At 41.3% G+C, this 26825-nt stretch overlaps 1 protein-coding gene across 1 annotated transcript in view; it reads left to right on the forward strand.

Moving 5' to 3' along the window:
• The window catches only part of Nnp-1 (Ribosomal RNA processing protein 1 homolog Nnp-1), a 235996-nt gene extending 210673 nt beyond the window's left edge, over window positions 1–25323 (forward strand). Inside the window, exon 9 of the mRNA XM_080277637.1 lies at window positions 24631–25323. Coding sequence (XP_080133763.1) covers window positions 24631–24885 — 255 coding nt within the window. The 3' untranslated portion in view covers window positions 24886–25323. The remainder of the gene's footprint in view (window positions 1–24630) is intronic.
• Window positions 25324–26825: the final 1502 nt, after the last annotated feature.

The following is a 26825-nucleotide window of genomic DNA, read 5'->3' on the forward strand; positions in this document are numbered from 1 at the left end:
AAGCTATAGCTACAATAACAAAAATATGGTTAGTCACCTTAACAACAGTAGACAACAGGCCTGATGACCTTAAATAACAGGGGTTCCAAGGCGCGGCAACACTTACAGCATCGCACTCCCCACTCCTCCCACCGCACCAACACTCCCCTCCACAAACTCCTCTTGAGCACCTTCCCCAGGAGCATCAAAGTCACTCACTTCAGCCATAAACCCTTCAAAGTCCAATGCTGACACAGTAGAATGCCCAGGAATTTCTGCTCATCAACATGACGACACGTGACGCGCTGTGTGAGGGGTGGTCGTGCACTAATAGAAAATGACATTTTTGAGCCACTCCTTGCCTCTGCCTCACGTTCTGTATGGTAAACTCGCGCATTCAAGGGTTTTTGGTTATGATTTTTGGTCACTCGCGCACAATGCGAATCGCGCAGTGATGACGCGCACTGTGCGAACCTATTGTATATTGTTAAATATAACAATAATATGATGACGGAGTGGGTCAAAGAAGAGACACGATTCCGAGGTGAGGACACACCAGCAAGATTAGATTTACTGCTAACCAAAGAACCCGATGTAATTGAATCTTTGAAATATCTGTGTCCTATAGGAAAAACTGATCATGTGGTCATTGAGTTCCAGATGATAATAGGGAACGTGGTGTCAAGAGACACGCTTTATAGGCAGGGAAGATACAACTTTGGGAAAGCAAACTTTACAGGATTGAAAAAAAATTTCGAAAATGCAGATTGGAGAAAATTCAGAGAAACGAGAGATACAGAGGAAGTGGGATATCTTTCTAGACCTCTATAACTCGGGAGTGGAAATCCTTCAGCCTGTGAGTGACTCTACACTGAGTGACAAGCCAAATGGTTTCCTGTACACCAGGAAAGCATTTACTATGCTGGGTGGTAACCATATAACCAGATTTTGGCGCCTGGTGGTTTTAGTGGGTAATTATTGCTGTCCAGTCGAATTGAGCCGGTGAAGGTTTATATCCAAGGGATGGTTGGGGTTGATTGCTCATGTAATACCACTCAGGGATGAGTGAGGCTGGTCACTCTCATCTTAAATGTTGGGACCAACTGCCTAGCCCCGGGCTCCTACGCTCCTCATGGGGCAATGTAGGATTGGATGATGGTTGGATGGAAAAATATGTGCGAAGAGTAAGGGGGAAAGAAAACAGGAAAAAGAAGTGGTTTAATAGAATGTGTATGATAGCAAAAAAAAGAGATGGACACGGCATGGAACAACTGGAGAAAGAGAGGTAATAACAGAACAAAGAAAGAATATAAAAGAACTAGAAATGATTATACAAGAATATGTAGAGATGAAGAAAGGAACTTTGGAAAAAGGTATAATAGACAAATGTAAGGATGAACCCAAACTGTTTTATAGATTTGTCAGTGGCAAATTGAAACAAAAGGAAGGAATCACCAGACTGAAAGTAGAAGGAGAGGTCTATAAAGATGCGGCAGTGCAAGCTGAAATAATGAACAAATGTTTCCAATCTGTATTCACTAATAAAAGGGAGTTTGTGGAAGGGGAGGGATTAACTAGAAATGTAGAGATAAAAGATATAAAAATGGAAGTACAGGAAGTGTATAAATTACTGGAACTGAAGATGTAAGGAAACCCCAGGACCAGGCGGAATCTCTAATTGGGTAGAAGGAATGCTGAGAACAACTGGTGGATAAGATTCACAATTTAATTGTGTGTTCTCTGGAAGAGGGGAAAGTGCCTCAAGAATGGAAGAGGGCAAATGTGGTACCAATTTATAAGGGGGGAAACAAGGAAGAACCCCTGAATTATAGACCAGTGTCCCTAACCACCATGGTCACAAAATTGTGCGAGAGAATCCTGAAAGATAGATGAATTAATATATCTGGAGGAGAAGAGCATTTTGGCTGAAAGTCAGTTTGGATTCAGAAGTGGAAGGTCATATGTTTCCAACTTGTTGAGCTTTTACTTGAGCGATTGACGTGCTACAGGAGAGAGAGATGGTTGGATGGATTGTGTGTATTTAGATTTGGAGAAGACCTTTGACAAGGTACCCCATAAGTGCCTAGTGTGGAAACTAGAGCAAATAGGAGGACTGAAGGGGAACCTCCTGGAATGGATGATAAACTTTTTGAGAGACAGACAATTAAGGACAGTAATAAAGGACAGGATGTCTGGGTCCCACAGGGCTTGGTGTTGGTGCCAGTAATGTTCCTTATTTACATATATGATATGGTAGATGGAGTGAACAGTTATGCAATTCTGTTTGCCGATGATGGAAAGATCTTGAGGAAGGTAGAGGCTGAGGAGGACTGTAAATGCTGCAGGAGTATCTGGATAGGATGCATGATTGGAGCCAGATGTGAGAAATGAAATTCAGTGAAAGAAAATGTAAAATATTGGAAATGGGTAAAAGTAACAAGAGACCATCACTGAATTATCTGATGGGTAATGAACCAATCACAAAAGCGAGAGAAGAGAAAGATTTGGGAGTGCTGGTCCAGGATAGTTTGTCACCTGAAAAACATATTAACAAGACAGTTAGAGAGATGTATAAACTCCTGACTAATATAAGAGTAGCTTTTCATTATATGGATGAGATGATGAAAATATTGATAGTGGCCATGATCTGCCCCAGGTTATAACATGCAGCAGTAGTGTGGTCACCACACAAAAAGAAAGCTATAAACAAGATTATGAGAATATAAAGAACAGCAACCAAGATGGTCCCCAGTCTGACAGATCTGTCGTACAGAGAGAGGCTGGAAAAGCTGGATTTGCCTTCCTTAGAGGAAAGGAGAGAGAGAGGCGACATGATTGCAGTGTTCAGGACCATGATGGGAGTAGATAAAATTGGCAGAGATGATCTGTTTGTATGGGATAAGAGAGTAACAAGAGGACATGGAATGAAACTGAAGAAGCCAAGCTTCTTGAAGAATATCAAGAAATATAGTTTTCGTTATAGATGCATGGACCTGTGGAATAGCCTAGAGAGAGAGAGATCGTCCAGTCTGAAAACTTAAGTGAGTCTAAAGGAAAATTTAACATATTGAGAAACAGAGACGGGACCCCACGAGCATAGATTATTTCCTGTATATCACAATTAGGTAAATACAGTTAGGTACATACACACACACATATTCTCGTTTCACTCACTCTCTGATTATGCAAAACACCTTTTTAACATTGGACTGCCAGCTTTAATGGCAACTTTGTGTGTGTGTGTGTGTGTGTGTGTGTGTGTGTGTGTGTGTGTGTGTGTGTGTGTGTGTGTGTGTGTGTGTGTGTTCTTACTTAATTGTATCTTTACAGGAATGAGTCAAGCTCGTACTGTCCCATGTCTTAAACTATATTTATCGTACATATCCTTAAATTTGTGAATTATTTTGACACACACTATTTCATTCGGTAATGCATTCCATTGATCAGTTGCTCTGTTTGGGAAGCTGAATTTCCTTACGTCTTTATCACCTCTCTTCTTATGCAGTTTTTTGCAGTGTCCTCTTGCTGATGCTTCCCCATATGTTAAGTAATCATTTATATCTATTTTCTCCTTCCCTGATATGTAGTTATATAGCATTATCATGTCACCTCTTTTCCTTCTCTCCTGTAGTGTTGGTAGATTCAATTTATTTAGTCTTTCTTCATAGCTTACATCCCTTAAGCTTGGTATACATCTTGTAGCGGCCCTTTGAACTTTTGCAATCTTGTCTATGTGTTTTTTGAGATGAGGACTCCAGACTACTGATGCATACTCCAGGGTTGGCCTGATGAATGATGTTATTATCCTTCTTAGCATGTCTTCATTTATATATGTGAATGCTATTCTCATATTTGCAAGCAGTGTATACATGTTCCGTACCTTCTCACTGATGTGGTCAGCCGGAGATAGTCTGTTATTGATAATCACACCTAGGTCCTTCTCTCTTTCTGATGTGTGTAGGGTTTTATTTCCTAATGTATAATCCCAATCAGGTCTTTTTCCACTTTTACCAAACTTGATTACATGACACTTGTCCACATTGAATTCCATTTGCCATGTATTACTCCATTCATGAAGTTTATTTAATTCTTCTTGTAGCTCTTTACAAGAGTCTGTGTTAGTAATTCTCCTTTGTATTTTTGCATCATCTGCAAACATATTTAGATAGCTTTCATTTCCAGTGTTACTGTCTGTATCATTTATATACACTAAAAACATGATTGGTGCCAGCACTGAACCCTGTGGTACTCCACTAGTCACTTCTTTCCATGATGAGTAGTTTCCCCTTAGTACTGTTCTCATTTCCCTTTTTATGAGAAAATCTTGCATCCAACAAAACAGTTTGCCTCGAATTCCTCCTTGATGGTACAGTTTCCATAAAAGCCTTTGGTGTGGTACTGTGTCAAATGCTTTCTTGAAATCTAAATAGATACTATCCACCCATCCTTCTCTTTCCTGTATTGTGTTTGTTACTCTGTCGTAGTAGCTCAACAGATTAGTAACATATGATTTTCCTTTTCTGAAACCAAACTATCTTTCTGTTATCACATTGTGGTCTTCTAGATGATTTACCCAAGCTTTTTTTATAAGCTTTTCTAATACCTTGCTTACAACACTGGTCAGTGATACTGGTCGGTAGTTGAGTGGATTTTGTCTATTCCCTTTCTTCAATAAGGGGACAATATTTGCTTTCTTCCAAATATCAGGTAGTTTACCTTGACTTAAGGATTTCTTGAAAATTAAAAATAATGGTTTACTTAACTCCTTTGCACATTCTCGTAGTACCCAACATGAAATTTCATCAGGACCACTTGCTTTTCCTCAGTCTAATTTACTTAACTCCTCCTGTATTACTTTTTCTGATATTTATATATCTGGTAGTATGTGTGGGCATGCATGTTCCACATAGTCCCTCTCAAAATTTTTTTCTTCTGTAAAAACTGATTGGAAATTCTTATTTAGTGCTTCACAAATATCTTTCTCTTGTGTATAGGTGATTCCCTCATCCGTAATGGATTGTATTTTATCTTTTACTTTGGTTTTGCTTCTGATGTAGCTGTAAAATTGCTTCGGTTGATCACTACTTTTATTTATGATATCCTCCTCAAACTGTTTTTGGGCTTCCCTCCTTATTCTTGTATAATCGTTTCTTGCCTGCTTGTAATTATTATATGCCCTTTCACTATTGTGTCTTCTATATCTATTCCACAACAAATCTCTTCTTTCTTTTGATTTTTTATATTCTGTATTGAACCATTTCTGTATTTTCTTACCTGCTTCTTTGTGCTGTGGGATGTATTTCTGGACTCCTATTTCATATAATTCACAGAGTTTTTAATATACAGCATTTAAATCTTGTCCTCTAAGCTCATTTTCCCAATCAACTTCTAAGAAATAATTTTTTGGTCATGATAATTTCCCTTTTTATAGTTTAGGCTCTTTTTGTAACTTTCATTGCTGTTAACTATGTCATAAGTTATCCTGAAGTTGCAATTTAGTACTGCATGTTCACTTTTGCCGAATGGTGGGTGATATATTAAATTGTCAGTATCATTTTCTTGCCTAGTAAATACGAGATCTAGCATTGAAGGTACATAGAGTCCTCTTTTTCTGGTGGTTTCCCTCACATGTTGCGTTAGGAAAAACTCTTGCACAAGATCCAGGAGATTTTGGTCCCAACAGCTTTCTTGGCTAATTATATCTAGAGTATTCCAATTTATATTTGTATTAAAATTTCTAGTTAGTATAATTCTTTCCGATTTCTTTTCCATTTTTTGTAGTAATGCTCTTAAACTCTGAATTGTACTCTCTGCCAAGTCCTCATATTCGTCTCTTTCCCATGTGTTTGATCTGGGTGGCATGTACATATTGGCTACAGTTACTTTCCCTTCAGATGTGTTGATCTCTACTGCAATCAGTTCTACTTGTGATGGTATATCTAGTTTTATTTCATTGACTTTTAGATTTTTCTTAGTTAATATTATAATTCCTCCTCCTCTTTTTAAATTTCTGTCTCTTTTCCATATATTATATTCCTCTAAGTTTAGTATGTCATTTGATATCCTTGGTGTTAATTTTGTTTGTTAGGCATAATATATGTGGTTCATTTTCTCTGACATAATCATTCATCTCTAATAATTTAGATACCATTCCATCCACATTTGAGTACATCAACTTAATCATCTTGTTTATATACTTGTCATGACATGGTTCTACTACCTTCCTCCTTTTTATTCCCTCCTGGTTATGTACCACTTTCGTACCTGCAATCCTATTACTTTGTAAAAAAAATGTGTTCTTCTCCTCCTCTGATCTTCCCTCATTTTTGTTTTTGCTTCCTCCCTCTTCTCTTTCAGTAATTCCAGTTCCTCTTGTGTTAGGCATCTTTTTCTCCATACATTTTTGAACTCATCTTTTTCCATAAGATTCTTTGCATTTTTTAGTATATCCTCCACAGTGTTTACACTCTGGAAAGTCACCTTTAGAGGTCTTGACTTGCTTTTCTCATATTTCCCTAACCTTTTGTGTTCCTCTATGTCTTTACTACAGATTTCCTCTGTTACTTCTTTCAGTAAGCTCATTACATTTGCCATCTCCTTTTTGTCTCTTGAGATCTTGTTTTTTACTTCTTCCTCTTCTATACCAGTGATTACTATAGATTTGTTGATATCTACTGAATCTCTGAGTAACTTTGGGTTGTTTTGGATTATTCTTTTCACTTCCTTTTTAATGCTTTTTTCTTCCACCCTTGTTTCTAAGTCTTTCTTTACTTTCACTATTTCAGCATACGTGGTTTCCACATCATTTTTGTAGCTTTGCACAACTTCATTCACCTGTGTTATCTTCTCCTCAATATCACTGCTCTGGTCTGTCAGACTGCTTACTTGCCTAATTGTCTCCGTATCATTTTTGAACTCTTCCATAATACTCTCGTTATTGACTACTGTACTTGCCATTTCACTCATTTTCCTCCTAAGTGTACTCAATTCCTCTGTTAATTCACTGATGGTTGTGTCTTTCTTGTTGACCTCCCTTCCTAGTTTTTCTATTTCTTCCTTTTGCAAGTGCATCTTCTTCTTTATTTCATCAGTTTCATCTTTGAAAGCCATCTCTAGTTTGTGTACACGTTCATCCAGTCTATTGTGAGTCTCCATTTCAACCAGTTCTTGGTAGAAATCATCATCTTGCTTTCTATCTTTATCCTTTCTCTTTTCCAAATTTGCTTTACTAAAGTATGTGTCCATTTTGCAATACTAAAAGTACGGAGTACTTACATTCCCTGGGGCCTTTGTAGTCTAAACAAACATCAGCTGACTGAACGCATTCTTTCGCCACTCGGTTCTCTTTTCTGTTTAAACAAGTCTTGTTTAAACTATTTGTTTTTTATTATTTTTTTAAATATGTGTGTGTGTGTGTGTGTGTGTGTGTGTGTGTGTGTGTGTGTGTGTGTGTGTGTGTGTGTGTGTGTGTGTGTGTTTGTGTGAACCAGCACCTTATGCACAACAACCAGCCTTTATGCATGGCAAAATACAGGTGGTCCTCTACTTACGAACAGGTTATGTTCCAAGAAACTGCTCGTAATTCGATTCTTCGTAAGTCAAAAGTGCATGTAATATATACACCTAGCTAACCAACTGAACATCATTGCCTAGCCAAGCCTACCTTTAATGTGCTTAGAACAGTTACATTAACCTATAGTTGGATAAAATCATTAAAACAAAGTCTGTTTAGCCCACAGCTTGGTAAAATCATAAAGACAAAGCCTATTTTATAATAAAGTGTTGAGTATCTCTTGTTACTTTTTAATACTGTACTGAAATCATTGATTGCAAAAATCCAAGTTCATGTGCTGTGGCCATTACAGGCTTGCCATCTTCATGCTCGGCAGTTACCGTATATTGAGTTTTATCTCAAGTAATTGCTTTCCTCTTCATTTTCTCACCAGTAGCACGTATTTTCACACTTTTTTTTTTTTTTTTTTTTGGTGTAAGTCATGGGAGGGGAGGAGGCGTGTCAATCATCCCATAGTCTGTCACACACTAAGGGCAAACTGAAATGTTTCACTCAAATGTGCAAAAACCATGTCCGTATGTATACAGGGCCGGCAATTTAGGGTACTGTGAGATAGTCCGGATACACATGGACTCAGCAGTTTTGACACTAGTACTGTAGTTTGTCTGTATATATACCAACACGGCATGGAATGGGTTAATGTATATCAATTATACACTTAAAGTTATCAGACAATTAAATAAATGCTAATGTGTCGTATGTAGCCTAATGTTAAACAGTGAAGTGAAAGTTATCATACATCACCTGACTCACGTTTCAGTATTATTTTTTTCTGTTAATACCGACCATTTGATGCCACACTTTACATTTATATTAAAAACAGTGAAACATGATCACCTTTATAACTCATATAACTCAAACTAGCACACAATACTGTACATGCTAAGTAGACTGGTATGTAAATAAATAATGGGGAATCTTCCTGATGGGATATTATCCCTGAACCACCAAGCGTGCTGGGGAACCGAGTTTCATCTCAAGAGTAATTGCCTTCTTCTTCTTCTTCTTCTCACCAGTAGCAGGAGAGACAGATGGGCATTTCATAGACATGATAGATGCACAAACCACAGCATTGATACAAGGGGTTATCCAAAAAAAGACTGGCAATACAAGACAATGAGAGCATCAGAGCATCAGTTGTTTACAGTAATGACCTCTTGGACAGACTGGGACTCGGCTTGCTGCTGCTGCATCATACTGCATATTGCTTACCCAGGAAAGATCAAAATTCAAATTTCAAAGTACGGTTTCTACATTCATAAAGTTGAAAAAATCATAAGTCGACCGTTTGTAAGTAGGGGGCCGCCTGTAGCTGACTTACATTCAGTTTGTCCCTGCTGACATTCAAAACACCAGCATGGCAGGTGATGTGGTGGTGGTGTGGCACTCATGTCATGGATTTGGCACATGCACACACAGTTTTTTCTGCATCTTCACTCTTGCTGCCCGACTGTTGTTCCCATGTCCTTAGCCTACACCCTTGATCAAATCCCATGTAATTGGCACACTGTTTTTAATGAAGACAGTGGACATATGTAGTGCTTTGCTTGTGAACCGTCAGAACCATAAGGAAAAATAAAGACACAGATCCCCCAAGCCATCTAGCTGGAGGTGAAGTCATTGCTGCAAGGTCATATGAAGTAAATCAGGCACTGATATGAAAAGTTTGTATTAAAATACATGTGCAGCCAACTTGAGGCAGTTACACTAGTGAATAATAATGTTAGTCAGTGCAGAATACCTGAGGTGTGCGCAAAAAGTGGTGAGAGAGATGTAAATTGAAAACTCACCTCCATTCTCCATTTGTGACTGGCAAGGACTAGTTTGTAATAGTTTTTGCACAAAGCATCAGCACAATGAAGGTATGCTTGGCGAGTCTGGGGATGTGGACAGTCCCATCACCATAGCTTATCCTGCCAAGTTCAAGAAGATGGTTGAGGATGGTGGCTGCATTGTATCATGGATCTGTAGCCCTTGCCAAGCTGCAGACCTCTTATGAGGCACAGTGAAGTTCTGCACTGGCCAAGCTGTAAGCTTCAATTGAGGTACAATTTGCATAAATTATAAAGCAGTGACTCTGAGGAGTTAACTACCATACAAAGAATCACCCTGGTAGTAGTTAATTTGAATAAATTGGGCCCTTTTTTTTTTTTTTTTATGCAAGAAAGAAGGAACCAAAGGCCAGGAGCCTGCAAACAGTTCCTTCCAAGAAAAAAACAAAAACAATACAAAGAGAGCCAAATTCAAGATCCGTTCATTTCGAGATGCCTGGACACACAGTGTTTGAAAGACCGGAGATCATAGGAAGTAAGAAATATGGGCAGAGGGAGACAGTTCCAAGTTGACCTGTTGCATAATTGAAGGACTGGGAGTAACGGTTAACTCTTGCATTAGAGAGTTGGACAGAAAAAGTATAAGAGTTTGTTGCTAGACGGGTACTTTGTATCCATTGTAGAGGTGGAGGGACGCAATCAGACAGTTCAGAGGAGCAGTGACCATTGAAGTAGTGATAGAAAAGAGATAAAGATGCAACAGTGCAGCGAAGAACAGAGGTTGAAGAGACCCAGGAAGAGGAGGAGAGTTAATGAGATGAAAAGCCTTTGACTCCACCCTGTTGAGAAGAGCTGTATGTGGGGAGCCTCCCCACACATGAAAGTTGTACTTTACACAGGGATGAATAAAACCCATGTATAAAGTCAACAACTGTGCAAGGTTAAAGAAGGTATGCAGTCTGCTTAGCACACCCAATCTCTTGGAAACAGATTTTACAAGAGATGCAATATGATCTCTCCAAGATAAGTCTTGAGTGAATGAAACCCCAAGCATGTTCAAGGATGATGCAGGATTCAGCTGGATATTATTAAACATTAGTGGGTACTCTTGTGGAAGATTTTGTCGGGTTGATAGGTGTAAAAACTGAGTTTTTGATGCATCAAAAACAAAAAGATTATTTTTACCCCAGTCAGAGATACGAGCCAAGTCAGACATTAGGTGTGCCATAGCCTCGTCCCTTGCTTATTGAAGTAACTGCTGAGATGGACGTTGCAGGAACTGAATGGAAAGGTGAAAGGTGGAATCATCAGCGTATGAGTGGATAGGGTGAGATGTACAACTTAGAAGGTAATTGATGAATAAAAGGAAGAGAGTTGGTGATAGGACAGAGCCCTGAGGAATACCGGTGTTGATAGATCTAGGAGAAGAATGATGGCCATCTACAACAGCAGTTATAGAATGACCAGAAAGGAAGCTATAGATGAAGGCACAGATAGAAGGTTAGAAACCTTAGGAGGGCAGTTTGGAAATTAAAGATTTATCCAAGACCCAATCGAAAGCCTTTGAGAAGTCAAGTGCAGTGGCAAAGCTTTTGCCAAAATCCCGAAAGGAGGATGACCAAGAGTCTGAAAGGTAAGTGAGAAGATCCCCAGTGGAGCGTCCCTGATGGAACCCGTACTGACGATCAGAAGGAATGTTGTGTTAAGAAAGATGCTTTAAAATTATTCTGTTAAGACATGACCCGAAGACTTTTGAGACACAGGATGTTAAAGCAATTGGACGATAGAGGGTTGGGAATGGTCACCCTTCTTTGGGATTGGCTGAATGAGAGCAAATTTTCAGCAGGAAGGGAAGGTACAAGTTGAAAGACAAAGGCGAAAGCATTTACCTTGGCAGGGTGTAAGCACAGAAGCACAGTTCTTGAGGACAACAGGAGGGACTCCGTCAGGCCCATATACCTTGTTAGTATTAAGGCCAGTGATGGCAGAAAATACATCAGCCAAAGAGATTTTAATATCAGCTATGAGGAAGTCAGAGGGGGGAAGTGATGGAGGAACAGCACCGGAATCATCTAAGGTGGAATTGGAGGAGAAAGTCTGAGTGAAGAGATCTGCTTTATCAGTAGAAGAAATAGCTGCAGAGCCATCAGAGTAGAAAAGAGGAGGGAAGGATGATGAGGCAAAGTTGTTAGAAAGGTTTTTGGCAAGGTGCCAGAAGAAGCGGGAAGAATTTGAGTCAGAGAGTTGAGAGCATTTAGTACGGATGAAATTATTTTTAGCAGAGCAAAGAATAGACTTAGTACGATTCCTGGCAGAAACATAAACAAGATGTGATTCAAGGATGAGTTGGCTCTGGTACCTTTTATAGGCCCTCTCCTTGTTGTAGACAGCATTAGAACAAGTGTGATTAAGCCAAGGCTTTCTTGCATTAGTCAGAGGATATGAGAAGGGAATGTATGCTTCGATGCCTGAGAGAATAACCTCTGTAATGCGGAAAGAACACTCAGATGGCTCCCGGCCATGGAAGCAATAATCATTCCAGGGAAAATTGAGGAAATACTGCCTGAGGCCCTCCCAATCCGCAGCTCCAAAATGCCACAGACGATGTTTCTTTGGATGGTCCACAGGCCGTTCTGGAGTAGATAGGACAGGTCAAGGTAAAAAGGTTATCATTAGAGGAGCCCAATGGAGAGGAAAGATTAACATTATAAGCTGAAGGATTAGTTGTAAGGAAGAAGTCAGGTTTATTGGAGTCCTCTCCAAGGTGGTCAGGGATATGGGTAGGGTAGTGTCCAAGGTGCTCTAGATCAATAAGGATAGAAAAGATGTAGGCTTGTTTACCAGGTGGATCAGTGAAAGAAGAGGAAAGCCAAAGGTGGTGGTGAACATTGAAATCTCCTAGAATGGAGATTTCAGAGAAAGGAGAAATGGATAGAATGTGTTCCATCGTAGAAGTAAGGTAGTTGAAGAATTTTTCATAGTCAGTAGAATTAGGGGAAAAGTAAACAGCGCAGATATATTTAGTCAGAGAATGACAGGAAAGCCAATGCCAGAGAGTAGAGAATTCAGAAGAATCAAGTTCAGGAACACAAGAGCAAGATAAGTCGTTGCATACATATATAATACAACAGCCACCTTTGGCTTTGAAATGAGTGTAGAGAAAATAGGAGGAAACAGCAGACAGCTGAGTCTTTGTCAGGAAGAGGTGAGGTTTAGAGAAGGAGAGGTGATGCTCAACAGAGAGAAAGTTAGAGGAAAGCCACAAATGTTGCAGAAATGGAGAAGTGAGTCAGACAGCGGTTCCAGGCATCTTGTTGAGTCCTCAACCGGAAGGGGGGCAGATAAGGGAAATTTATGGTGCCTCTCCCCCCTAGGGACTCTGAGGCCCTTTTTTTTTTTTTTTTTTTTTTTTTTTTTTATTAGGAAATGTACTGTGTTATGTCCATGTAGTTTGGTGTTGACAGTTAGAGAAACTTGTATTGGAGAGCATTCTGACTGAAACACTGAAAAAGTTCAGCAAAGGGAACTAGTCCTGAGGGCTGATGAAATGGGAGCTCCAGCTCTCCCTGACATCAGCTTTCCATCCACCATGAGAGTACTGCCCTGCTTGACTGGTGCTACAGTCTACTCCTCTAGAAGCACCTACCCTCTACCACCCGATGAGATCTTGGTACTGGGCTATAAGATGCGAAAAAAGAGGGCATCACACTACTGTTTGCCTGCAATGCCATGAGTGACTGCAGAGCTAATGTATTAATCATCCACAAGTTTGCACAGCCTTGTGCACTGAAAAATAGGAATATTGAGCACCTGAGTGTTCACCAGATGCTGAACTTCAAGGAGTGGGGAACTTCACCATTTGTGCTATAGTGGTTTGATAACATCTTTTTTAAAATCACAGAAAAGTTTTGGCTGATAACAATCTTACCTTCAAAGTTATCTTAATCCTAGACAACTGCAGTAGACACTCCATCTACACCCACTGCAAAAAGTTTTGCTGCGCTCATCCCTCTTGTGGAGAGTCAAAGTTTTGAATGATTTTCTTTTTTTTCCTACGTCTGAAATTCACCAGTTGATTTTCACTGTACTTGATGATTCTCCTAGATCCACCATCACACTCTGCCTGCCAGAAGTCTTCATTGTTTGTGGAGCTCCCATACAGGAAGGTGCATGTGCATTTCCAACCTTGTCCACCTGGTTTTTCAAGTGATTTTGTGGACCCCCCTGTTTTCTCCTAGTTCTTGCTCAAGATGCCTTGGAAGAGCATGTTATGTGAGGAAAAGGTCAGAATCCTCAAATTGCAAAAAGAAAAGTTTCCCGTTAAAGAAATTGCAAGACTGTAAGTGCAACACTGCAGACTAAAGGCTTCATTAAGTGGCCTGCCAGCTAATCAGTTCTTGTAATTAAATCCATAGTTTGGTCAACCACACAAGATTTCCAAGGTCACAGATACCCCTCTGAGGTGAGGCGTACTCAAGATCCCTAACTTAACAGTAGCAGGATTACAAAGAAACCACTCTGATAACTTAAGAATATATCACACCACATCATTCAACATCATCTCCAAAATTAAATGAACTGGTCTGTTGTCATGATGCCGGAAAAAATCCACAGGCTGATTTGAATTTGCCCACAAATAATACCTTTGGACACCAGAACCGTGGGCATGTCATGTGGTGTGATGAGAGCATTCCATTATGCTAAAGTGATTGGTGTAATGAGATGGTGTTCACTGAGTCAGCAGGTATGACCATTAGTACACCAGCAGAACTATGAAACACCCAATCTGTTTTAAGATTTGGGGCTTTTTTAGTGGTGTTATAGGGAGTAGTAGCTTGTATTTTTTCCTACAGGATGTTTTAGTGAACAGTGACCAATATTTTCAGATGTTAGAACAGCATTTGCATGCAGTTTATGACATTTATGGTTGTAACACCTTTATGTAGGATGATGCACTGTGTCATTGGTCCAAAAAAGTACTCTAGTGTTTAAGTGATAACAGTATTCATGATATTTTACGACTTGTGAACAGCCAAGACCAGATTCTTGTTGCAAATGCTTAGGCATACTTGAAACAGAGCCTTATTTCTCAGAGTACTGTACATCATCTGTTCCTCACTCTAACAGACTCGGTCAAGAAGATATGGATGCAAGACTAAAGTGTGAGATGCTTTCAGAGTCTTGTCTGATTCCATGCAAAATGGTCATACACAGTGAAGTCAGGACCACCCGATATTAACTTGAGTTTTCACCATAGAATACTTGTATGCAGTGGCGTATATGGGTGGGGCCACTCGGGCATGGCCCCCCCTTTTTGTCCCAGTGGACTAGGCCTACTTATCCGCAGACCTAAATGCATATACAAAACATTTGCCCATATGACATAGGCCAGCACTGTTGCATAGCTTTGCAGCACTTCCGGTGACAACTGCTGCAAGTGAATGGTCATTCAGCTGCTTAAAGTATCTGAAGTCATATCTGCACTCCACCATGTCAGAGCAAAGACTGAATAGATTAGCCTTACTTTTTATACATAAGGATATTGAGTTGAACTATGATGAAGTAATCAATAGGCTGCTTGATTTCAAATGATCGACTCTCACACGACTCTTGTAAGTAAGCTCTCTTTCTCTCAACTTCTTTAATGCGAGTTTTAGTTTAATTTGCTTAATGTTTCATATACAGTGCTCTCTCTCTCTCTCTCTCTCTCTCTCTCAAGTCATTAATGCGAGTTTTAGTTTAATTTTTTGAATGTTTCATATAAAAATGCAACTTCCAGGAATGACAGAATCAGCGATTGTATATATTGTATAGCATTTTTTTTTTTTCTGTTTTATACATACTACTGTAGAATTCCTTAATTAAATATTTTTCAAACAGTTCCTTTTTGTTTTATCCAAGATACTGTACATAAACATCTTCATATTGTTTTGCCATTGAATATCAAATTAGTGCAACATATCCCTCCTGAGGCCTCAAAATGCCCCTAAAAATGCTTGATTCTCAAAAAATTCCGTGGGGCGGGCCTACAGCACCCCTCCCAGACCCCCCATCTGTAGAGGCTCACTTTGCTTGCTCTCCCTCCCTTAAAAGAAAAAAAACTGGATTCACCCCTGTTGCCCGCCTCCTTTCCATGGACGTATATACGCCACTGCTTATATGTCACGAGAAATAGGGAGTGTTGGAAAACTTTTTACAATGGGTGGAATGTGTTATGAATGTTATGAGAGTAAGCGATAGGATATTAGTAGTGAAAATTCTCTTCAGTGGAAAGATAACTGCAATTATATCAGCATATGCTTCACAGGCAGGATTGGATGAAGTAGACAAAGATAGATTTTGGGATGATTTAATACGTGTAGTAGGTGGTATGCGGGATGAGACTGGTTTTGGGAGGGGACTTAAATGGTCATGTAGGTGAAGCAGCTTATGGTTATGAAGGAGTACAGGAGGGATGTGCGTATGGTATAAGAAATGCGGTAGGGGAAAGGATACTCGAGTTTGGGGAGGCAACGGACATGATTATGTGCAGCACATATTTTAGGAAAAGAGAGAGTAGGTTAATTACTCATTAGTCTGGGGGAAATAGCAGTCAGATAGATTATTTTCTGGTTAGGAGGGCTGATAGGAAGTTAGTGAGTGATGTTAAAGTTATAGGAAGTGAGGAGTGTGTGCAGCAGCACAAACTATTGATTTGTGACATGGTGCTTAAAGAATCAGTGATGAAAAAGAGGACTTATGTACCTAGGAGGAAAATATAGGGGCGAGGCTTGCCTTCTATAGGGAGATGAGGAGAATGGTGGCTGAACAGGGAACTGTAGACAGAGGCATTAATGAACAGTACAGAGGCCTCAAGAAGAATCTCTTGTGAGTTACTGATGTAATATGCAGTTGGACAAGAGGCCAACCAAGACATAAAGTAACTTGGTGGTGGGATGAGGGTGTAGAAGCTGCATTTAAGGAGAAAAGAAGGCTTTTCCGTGAATGGAAGAAGGGTGGTAACAAGGAGAAATACTTGGCTGCCAAGTGTAGGGCTAGAAGAGAGGTATACAGAGCTAAGTCTGAGTCACAAAGACTTTTACTTGATAACCTAAATTATGAGGCAAGGAAAAATATGATATTTAATGTGGCAAAGTAGATGAAGAGGGATAATCGGGATATTATAGGTGAGCAGTGTGTGAAGAATGATGAAGGAAGGGTAGTGATGAACAGTGGGGATGTTAACGATGCATTGAGAGAGCAGTATAGCTGGTTGTTGAATGAGGAGTTTGACTGGGACAGTGAAGCTTTGGAGTCAGCAGATCCAGTGTTTGGCCCTTGGCCTTTGATTAACACTGCTGCTGTGAGTGAGGCAGTAGGCAGGATGCAGGTGAGGAAGGCAGCAGGTGTGTCTGGGTTGACTGCCGAAATGTTGAAGGCCTCAGGAGATATAGGGGCGAGGTTAGTCACTGACCTGATAAATATGATTATATATGAGTATGTTGTCCCAGATGATTGGTTGAAGAGTGTATTTGTAAATGTGTATAAAGGGAAGGTTGATGCCCTGGAAAGAGGAAATTATAGAGGTATAAAGCTTTTAGATCAGATAATGAAGGTAATGGAGAGAGTTCTAGAAGGTATGATTAGAGAAATAGTGAATATTGATGAGATAAGAGTTTGGATTTATGCCAGACAGGGGGACCACTGATGCCATATTCATTGTTTGACAGCTTCAGGAAAAGTATATTGCGAAGAAAAGGGATCTGTATTTTGTTTTTGTCTATTTGGAAAAGGCCTTTGACAGAGTCCCTAGAGAGGTGGTGAAGTGGGGCAATGAGAAAGCTTGGCTTGGAGGAGTGGCTGGTTAGGGTGTTTATGGTTATGTATGTGGGTGCTTGCACCCACGTAAGAGCGAATGGAGATTTGAGTGATGAGTTTTCCTTGAATGTTGGTGTACATCAGGGGTCAGTTTTGAGTCCCATGTTGTTTGTCATGGTACTTGAAGCCCTTTCACGCAAGGCTGGCATTACGGTACGGTACGGTACGGTTGATATTTAGGCTGAAAGTACGGTACAGAATTACGGTACTTTTTTTCCGTGAAGTATGGTACGGTACGATTTAGGTACGGTAAAACGAGCAAAATTCCGTACCGTACCGTACCCCAGGCTTAAATACATGGTGGAGCGCACATTTTCAGGGTTAAGGTACATTCTGGATGAATTACGACTAGGTTTGAAAGATGATATAATCGATGCAATTATGTTTCTCAGATGTAATACATAAAACTTGAAAGTTCGATTGTAATTCAGCAGTGGAAGATTTACTTTTTCATTTTTCTCCATATATAATCATTTGAAATATCTGGTTAGTACTTGGATGGGTGACCGCCTGGGAACACCAGATGCTGTTGGCATCCCTACGTGTCAAGTGGGGTTGGTGGAGGATTAGTGCCCCTCCCTGTAAAACAATTAACTCTAAGCCATTGGCCACCCCGTCTGGGATACATGGCATCTGGCGATGAATGAATGAATGAAAATATTGAGGATAGAGCAAGAAGATTTTTTTTAAAGTTATACTATGTTTATGATAATTATAAGTAAAAAACAGAAACTTTACCATTTCAGAAAGTATGGTCAAAGAATCATGGTTTTACCTATCTAGAAGATACATTTTTTGTCACAATTATTATTCAATCAATATATGTATTGCATAATAATACTTTGTATGACACTAAAGTACAACATGTCTTTCTAAATACATACTGCTATATGTAAGAATGGAGTATATCTTAGTCCACACATGAACTCTAAATATATTATTATGTAATGCATTATTGTGATTAGTGATACAGGCTTAGAAATAGATACTGTATATTTTGCCGATGGTACGATAAAAGTACGGAATTACGGTACGAATTTTCTTCCGTACTGTACGGTACGGAAAAACAACTTGGGGTACGGTACAAAAATACAGTACGGTATTTTAACCAGGTACGGAGTACGGAAAAATATTTCGTACTGTACCGTACTACCAGCCTTGCTCTCACGTGACTTCTGAAACGGACTCCCGTGGGAGATGTCATATGCTGATGATTTGGTGTTGATTGCAGAGAACGAGAGGGAGGAGGAGGAAAGATTTAGGAAGTGGAGAGATGGTATGGGGCACAAGGGCTTAAGGGTAAATGCAGATAAAACAAAAGTGATGATATCTAGGGTGGGTGGCGGTACTGTCAAAGACGAGGGAGAGTGGCCATGAGCAGTTTGCCACAAAGGCGTGGGAAGTAAGTCCATCTTGTACAGTGTTTGTGATAAATGGGTGCACAAGAGATGTAGTGGTATCAGAGGTAGACTGCGAGATAATGCTGATTTTATGTGTATGGCGTGTCAGGAGAGCAGGTGGAGATTGTCAGGCGGGAAAAGATTGAACTTGCTGGTGAGTCTCTTGAGTGTGTGGAAGAGTTTTGTTATTTGGGCAACATGTTGTGTGCTGGAGGTGGGGCTGGAGCTAGCTCTGTGGCTAGGGTGAGAAGTGGTTGGAAGAAGTTCATGGTGCTGTTGCCTCTCCTGACATTGAGAGGACTTTCCCTACATGGCAGGGGATCTTTGTATGCAGCATGTGTTAGGAGTGCAATGCTGTATGGTAGTGAGACCTGGGCAGTAGTAAAGGAAGAGGATATTCTCGGGCTCAGACGTACAGAAATGATAATGATTAGAAAGACGTGCAGTGTGTCCCTGCATGCAAGGTCTGGGGGGAGGCTGGGTTTACGACAAAAGAGTTGAGAGGATGGGACTGGAGTGTATTGGTGTTGTGATGAGGAGAGGTAGATTGAAATGGTTTGGGCATGTGGAGTGGATGGGTGATGATAATTGGGTGCAGAAGGTGAGAGGTGTTAATATTGTGGGTGGGGTTATCAGGGTTAGACCGAGAAAGACATGGGAGGAGGTCATTAAGTGTGATCTTAGGGTTAAGGGACTGAACAGGGAGGCTGCAATAGATCGTGCAGCATGGAGAGCCGCCATTGGGTGACCAATGCCGGAGCTTGCAAGCATGTTGGAGCCTTCAAAAACGAAATGAACGAACAGTGTATTTCTAAAGTCACCACCTAGAAGTAAAAGGTGTTATAATTTTCCTTCCAGTTAAACAACCATACTCTGATGAATTCAGTGGGAGTGCCTTTCAGGGCTTTTAAGTTTAGCTTCAACTGTCAAGGAGTTAGAGGCACAGCCCATTTCTCCCCTCAAGCTCCTCAGCCATGGATACCCCAACTCCCAAAGCAAAGGAGTAGACTGTAGCACCAGTCGAGCAGGGCAGTACTCCCGAGTTGGATGGAAAGCTGATGACAGGGAGTGCTGGAGCTCCTGTTTCATCAGCCCTCAGGACTAGTTCCTGACCATCTCCCTTTGCTGAACTTTTTCATTGTCTCAGTTACACAGAGAGTAGGCCAGCATGCTCTCCAGTACAAATTTCTCTATCTTCACCAAACTACATGCACAGTACACACTACACTTCCTATTCAAAATTCACCAAAATGGCGTCGATTCATCAAGCCTCGGAGTCCCCGGGGGGGGGGGGACCATAAATGCCCCCGCCATCTGCCCCTCTCCCGGTGACGACTCGAGGTGCCTCGAACCACTGTCTGACTCTCTTCTTCTTCATTTCTGCAACATTCGCGGCCTTTCCTCTAACTTTCTCTTTGTTGAGCACCACCTCTCCTCCTCTAAACCTCACCTTCTTTTTCTAACGGAGACTCAGCTGTCTGAGGCAACTGACAGCAAACCCTTTTCTGTATCCTCCTACTTTCTCTATACTCATTTCAAAGCCAAAGGTGGCTGTTGTGTATACATACGCAGCAACTTATCTTGCTCTCGTGTTCCTGAACTTGATATCAACTTCTGAATTCTCCACACTCTGGCTTCGGCTTTCCTGTCATTCTCTGACTAAAAATATCTGTGCTGTTTACTTTTCCCCTAATTCTACTGACTATCAAAAATTCTTCGGCTATCTTACTTCTACGATGGAACACATTCTGTTCATTTCTCCTTTCTCTGAAATCTCCATTCTTGGAGATTTCAATGTTCACCACCACCTTTGGCTCTCCTCTCCTTTCACGGATCCACCTGGTGAACAAGCCTACATCTTTTCTATCCTTAATGACCTAGAGCAGCTTGTACAGCACCCTACCTGTATCCCTGACCGCCTTGGAGAGAGCTCCAACATACTTGACCTCTTCCTCACAACTAATCCTTCTGCTTACTCTGTTAATCTTTTCTCTCCATTGGGCTCCTCCGATCACAACCGTATTAACTTAACCTGTCCTATCACTCTGGTACAGCCTGTGGACCCTCCAGGGAAACGTCGTCTGTGGCATTTTGGAGCCGCGGACTGGGAGGCCCTCAGGCAGTACTTCTTTGATTTTCCCTGGAATGATTATTGCTTCCATGGCCATGAGCCATCCGAGTGTGCCTTGCGCATTACGGAGGTTATTCTCTCGGGCATGGAAGCATACATTCCTTTCTCATATCCTTTGACTAACGCAAGAAAGCCTTGGTTTAATCATGCTTCTTCTAATGCTGTCCGCAACAAGGAGAAGGCCTACAAAAGGTACCGGAACCAACCCATCCCTGAATCACATCATCTTTACGTTTCTGCCCGGAATCGTGCTAAGTCTGTTCTTCGCTCTACTAAAAATAATTTCATCCATACTAAATGCTCTCAACTCTCCAACTCGAATTCTTCCCGCTCCTTCTGGCACCTTGCCAAAAATCTTTCTAACAACTTTACCTCATCATCCTTCCCTCCTCTTTTCTACTCTGATGGTTCTGTAGCTATTTCTTCTACTGATAAAGCTGATCTCTTCACACAGACTTTCTCCTCCAATTCCACCTTAGACGATTCCGGTGCTGTTCCTCCATCACTTCCCCCCTCTGACTTGCTCATGGCTGACATTAAAATTTCTTCAGTTGATGTATTTTCTGCCATCACTGGCCTCAGTACTAACAAGGCATATGGGCCTGATGGGGTCCCTCCTGTTGTTCTCAAGAACTGTGCTTCTGTGCTTACACCCTGCCTAGGCAAACTCTTTCGCCTTTGTCTGTCAACTTGTACCTTTCCTTCTTGCTGGAAGTTTGCTCTCATTCCGCCAATCCCAAAGAAGGGTGACCACTCCCAACCCTACAACTATCGTCCAATTGCTTTAACGTCCTGTATTTCAAAAGTTTTCGAGTCAATTCTTAATAGAAGAATTTTAAGACATCTTTCTTATCACAACCTTCTTTCCGATCGTCAGTATGGGTTCCGTAAGGGACGCTTCACTGGCGATCTTCTCACCTACCTTTCAGACTCCTGGTCATCCTCCTTTCGGGACTTTGGCGAAAGCTTTGCCATTGCACTTGACATCTCAAAGGCTTTCGATCAAGTCTGGCATAAATCTTTAATTTCCAAACTGCCCTCCTACGGTTTCTATCTTTCTATCTGTGCCTTCATCGTTAGCTTCCTTTGTGGTCGTTCTATAGCTGCTGTTGTAGACGGCCATTGTTCTTCTTCTAGATCTATCAACAGTGGTGTTCCTCAGGGCTCTGTCCTATCACCAACTCTCTTCCTTTTATTCATCAATGATCTTCTAAGCTGTACATCTAACCGTATTCACTCATACGCTGATGACTCCACCCTTCACCTTTCCATTCGGTTCCTGCAACGCCCATCTCAACAGTTACTTCAAGAAACAAGGGATGAGGCTATGGCACACCTAATGTCTGACTTGGCTCGTATCTCTGACTGGGGTAAAAATAATATGGTTGTCTTTAATGCATCTAAGACTCAGTTCTTACACCTTTCAACCCGACAAAATCTTCCACAGGTATACCCACTAATGTTTAATAATATTCAGCTTAATCCTGCATCATCCTTGAACATGCTTGGGGTTTCATTTACTCGGGACTTATCTTGGAAAGATCATGTTACATCTCTTGTAAAATCTGCTTCCAAGAGATTGGGTGTGCTAAGTCGACTCCGCTCTTTCTTTACCCCTGCACAATTGTTGACTTTATACAGGGATTTTATCCGCCCCTGTGTGGAGTACAACTCTCATGTGTGTGGAGGCTCCCCACATACAGCTCTTCTCAATAGGGTGGAGTCAAAGGCTTTTCGTCTCATTAACTCTCCTCCTCTTACTGACTCCCTTCAACCTCTGTCTCTTCGCCGCACTGTTGCATCTTTATCTCTTTTCTATCGCTACTTTAATGGTCACTGCTCCTCTGAACTGTCTGCTTGCATTCCTCCACCTCTACGTTGGGCGCGTAGCACCCGTCTGGCAGCAAACTCTCATCCCTTTTCTGTCCAACTCTCTAATGCAAGAGTTAACCGTTACTCCCAGTCTTTCATTTATGCAACAGGTCAGCTCTGGAACTGTTTCCCTCTGTCTGTATTTCCTGCTGCCTATGATCTCCAGTCTTTCAAACGCAGTGTGTCCAGGCATCTCAAAATGATCGGATCTTGAATTTGGCTCTCTATTGTATTTTGTTTTTCTCTTGGAGGGAACTGTTACTGCGGGCTTATGGCCTTTGGTTCCTTCTTCCTCGCATTATTAAAAAAAAAAAAAAAAAAAAAAAAAAAAAACAGCCACTTTGTCATCTATGTACAGTACTCGTCAGAAGTATTCAGCGTTGTCCGCCGGGCGCGCAATACTTATGGCCCAAAAAGAATCACCCATTTTTGGGGGTAAGAATTGAGCCACAAGTTTGAGCTCCGAGCATGACGTCACGGTAGCCTGAGGCCTTCCGACACGCTGGTTGGTTCCCTCCTCAGTCGCCCACGGGCTGCCTGAGAGAGAGGAACTCCGCCTAGTGTCCCTCTCAAATTGCGCCATTTTTTACCGAGTGTCCCGCAGTGTTTTGGCCTTTAAAACTTTGTTATGGCACCTACCCGTGAACTATCGAGTGAAATCATATCCCAGATCATTGCTCTAAAGGAGGCAGGCCACCAGACAAAGGAAATTAGTGAATTGGTTGGTGTGGCACGATCGACAGTGCGTCGTTGGTGTGCGCGGTTTCAGGAGGAAAACAGTGGTGAAGTTCCCACAAAGAAACCGAGGTCTGGTAGGCCTAGGAAAACTTCCCCAAGGTCTGTTAATGTTTTAAAACGTGCAGTGGAGTTTAATCCTCATGTGAGTGCAAGGAAAATTAAGGAGAGCAACCCAGAAGTGTTTGGTGAGGTGTCAGTGAGAACAGTGTCTCGTAGGGTGCATGAGCTTGGTTACACAAGTCACAGGCCTGTGAAAAAGCCTCTTCTCTCTAGCAGCCAGAGAATTCGTAGGCTTGCCTTTGCTAATAAATATCTAAACTGGGGTGAGGAGCAATGGTTGTCAGTGTTGTGGTCTGATGAGGCAACGTTTAGTGTTACCTGTAACAGAGGAGCACGCAAAGGTAGTGACCCACTTGACCCACGGTATGTAGAAAGTACAGTTAAACATCCTGATTCACTCATGGTATGGGGTTGTTTCTCAGGGAAGGGTTTGGGGAAGCTTGTTGTACTTCCCAAGAACCTCAGAGTGAATCAAGATGTTTACCTGGAGCTTCTGTGTGATCATTTACCAGACTCCTTCGAGCTAACAGGTGCACGAGTGTTTCAGCAGGACGGTGCACCTGCTCACAAGGCCAAATCGGTCACCAATTGGCTTCGTGACTGTGAGGTATCATTCATGACAGACTGGCCAGGAAATAGCCCAGACCTCAACCCGATTGAAAACCTCTGGTACCTCATGAAGAAGAGTCTCCAAGGGAAGGACGTGAGCTCTCTGCCTAAGCTGGAAGCCGCCATTCGTGACTCCTGGGACAAAATACCGCTCCAGCACCTCAGGAGCCTCGCCCTTTCACTTCCAAGACGTCTCAGGTCCGTGAAGAAACGTAAAGGCTACCCTACGAAGCACTAAAGGTAAATAAAATGCATTATTTATATGTTTTTTCAATGTTGAAAGGTTTGTTTCTCAGGAGGGACGCAGTTCGCTCCATACTTCTGACGAGCACTGTACAGTACTGAAGCGAGTTGAAAGTCTTGTTAGCTACTTATTGCTATTATACTTTTGTTCATTTGTTATATATTATACCTAGTGATGATCAGTGTGTTTTCATGCATGTGTTTGGTGAGGGGAAAAATTTTCAGAATAGGAACTTAGGGAAAATTCTTGAAGGTAGTGCCTCCTGATCATTAAATAACTGTGGTTCTTATAGTATGCTTTACTGGTTTCAAATCACAAATACATATAAAGGTGATAAATTAAGACTATATATTCATCAGTCATCTTTGTTTTATATTTTTATTGTATCTCCCCAGAAACTACTGAGGAACTATGGAACCAAGGTGCGAACCATAAATATTAACCTGAAGCGCAATCAAACCCATGAGTTCAGTGACTACATGCGCACCATTAAGGCCTCTCCCAGCATCCCATTCAGCGCTGATCTACAGCCTCGTGCTCCAGCCATCAAGAAAAAAGACACAACATTGGTGGCATCTTCTGCTTCACCTTTACTCAAGGCAGTAAAGCACAGAAAGCAGAAGAAAGTTGGTTCCAGTGTTTTTGGTTGAATGAATCACTGTTATTTTCCATTGCCCTGGGTTATTGTAATAACTACATTAACACATAACGATAGTCATGCTTTCTTGTTAATATTGAGGTAAGGGTTAATTTTGACTGTTGGCAAGGTCAGAGCAGCGAGTGTTGTCACTGTGAAACAAAGCTCTTAGTTACAGTGGAAGTTTTTTTCTGATTTTCACTTCTCAGTCTCACAGCTTCTAGTGCAAGATTTACTCCTGTTAATTTGTATTTACCGTATGTCCCACCATATAATGTACATGGCGTATAATGCACACCCATGATTTGGCAAGAGGTATTTAGGAAAAAAGGATACTCAATTTAATTTTTCCAATTATTCATATTCAGCATCCACCAATTATTAGGGAATTCAATTTTGTATTAAATTAATTATTATAGTGGAAATACATGACTATACATATCTTTCACTGTTGCCTTGTGTTCACCAGTGAGTGATCAGTTGTTATTATATTTACAGTCTGCCACAGTCACTCCATGTATATGCATATCTCACCCACAGAATGCTTGGTTTGCTGTTTATTTGTGATGTATAAATGATAATGCACATTCATCTAAGTCTGCATTATTGAAATCTCAGTTAGTAAGGCCATCAAATGAGTTGCTTGTGACCATTCGTTATATTCATCTTTCTGGTGAACCGCATTTTGTGGGTACCATTTACCTCAACCTGTAGGTCTGTCCCAAATCATGACCTTTCTGGTATAATATGCAGGGTGATTTTTGAAGCAAATTTTTTGAGAAAAAATTGTGGATTATATGGCGGGAAATACAGTACTTTATGTTGGCATGCAGTAAGAATTATGGCATTGCTTATTCTCTTTTATTTGTCAGTTGTTGTTGTTGTTGCTCAGCCCCAGTCTGTATGGTTGAGAAGACATGTCCACCATAGGTAAGCCACCATTGCTGTGGGTCCATCTTATTGGTATAGTACAGTACATAAACTTTGTAGGAAACCAGTGCCTCACCAGGGTCAGACCAGTGTTGTTCCCCATGGCAGAGTGTAAGGATATGTGAGGTTTGGTGCCTGGGTGGATACTGCAACTGCTTTGCTCCAACCAGGATACACAGTTCCACCACATGCAGGACTCTGTAACCAAATGCCGTAATCTCGTAAGGGGTGATCATCATCATTACCAAAACCAGAATCACCCCAGCAGGCCACAGACACACATAAACTAATTATAAGAGAGCCAACTGGGAGGCCTACACAGCTGAAACAAAACAACACTTTGAAACATTAAACAGTACACCTGTCACAAACATCAACACTGCTATGCACACTTTCAATAGTTATTCAAAATGCAGACAAAAGACACATCCCTGGAGGTAACTCAACCCCAACTTCACACCAGAAATTCAAGGCCTCATCAGTCTACGGGACACACTCCGACATTCCCCAACACCCCATACACAAGACACCGTACAACAAATACAAGAATTATCTATCTATCTATTGTCAGACGCCTCAATCCCTTTTGGGGTGGCCACAAACAAATTGCCTCCACGTCGTCCTGTCCCCCGCCATTTCACTGCCCTGCTCCTAACTCACACCCCCCTCTCTCATATACCTCTCCACCCCATCCCTCCATCTCATCCTCGGCCTCCCCCTCCCTCTTCCCCCCTCCACCTCACTCACATACACTCTCTTCATCAGTCTTTCTCCCTCCATCCTCTCCACATGGCCAAACCACCTCAGTGTGTTCCTCATAACACTTCCTATCACATCCACATCCATACCACAACGCTCCTTTATATCCTCATTCGTCAGCCTTTCTCTCCATGTGACTCCACGGGCTCCTCTTAAATAACTCATTTCCACTGCTCTCACTCTTGACTTGTGTCCCTCCAACAACGTCCAAGCTTCACTTCCATACGTTAGAGCTGGTATCACAATACTGTCATGTAGGTTACA

Source organism: Coenobita brevimanus, chromosome 70 (assembly GCF_032717465.1).
Source record: "Coenobita brevimanus isolate Jiangsu-jjx chromosome 70, ASM3271746v2, whole genome shotgun sequence".
Classification (NCBI taxonomy): domain Eukaryota; kingdom Metazoa; phylum Arthropoda; class Malacostraca; order Decapoda; family Coenobitidae; genus Coenobita; species Coenobita brevimanus.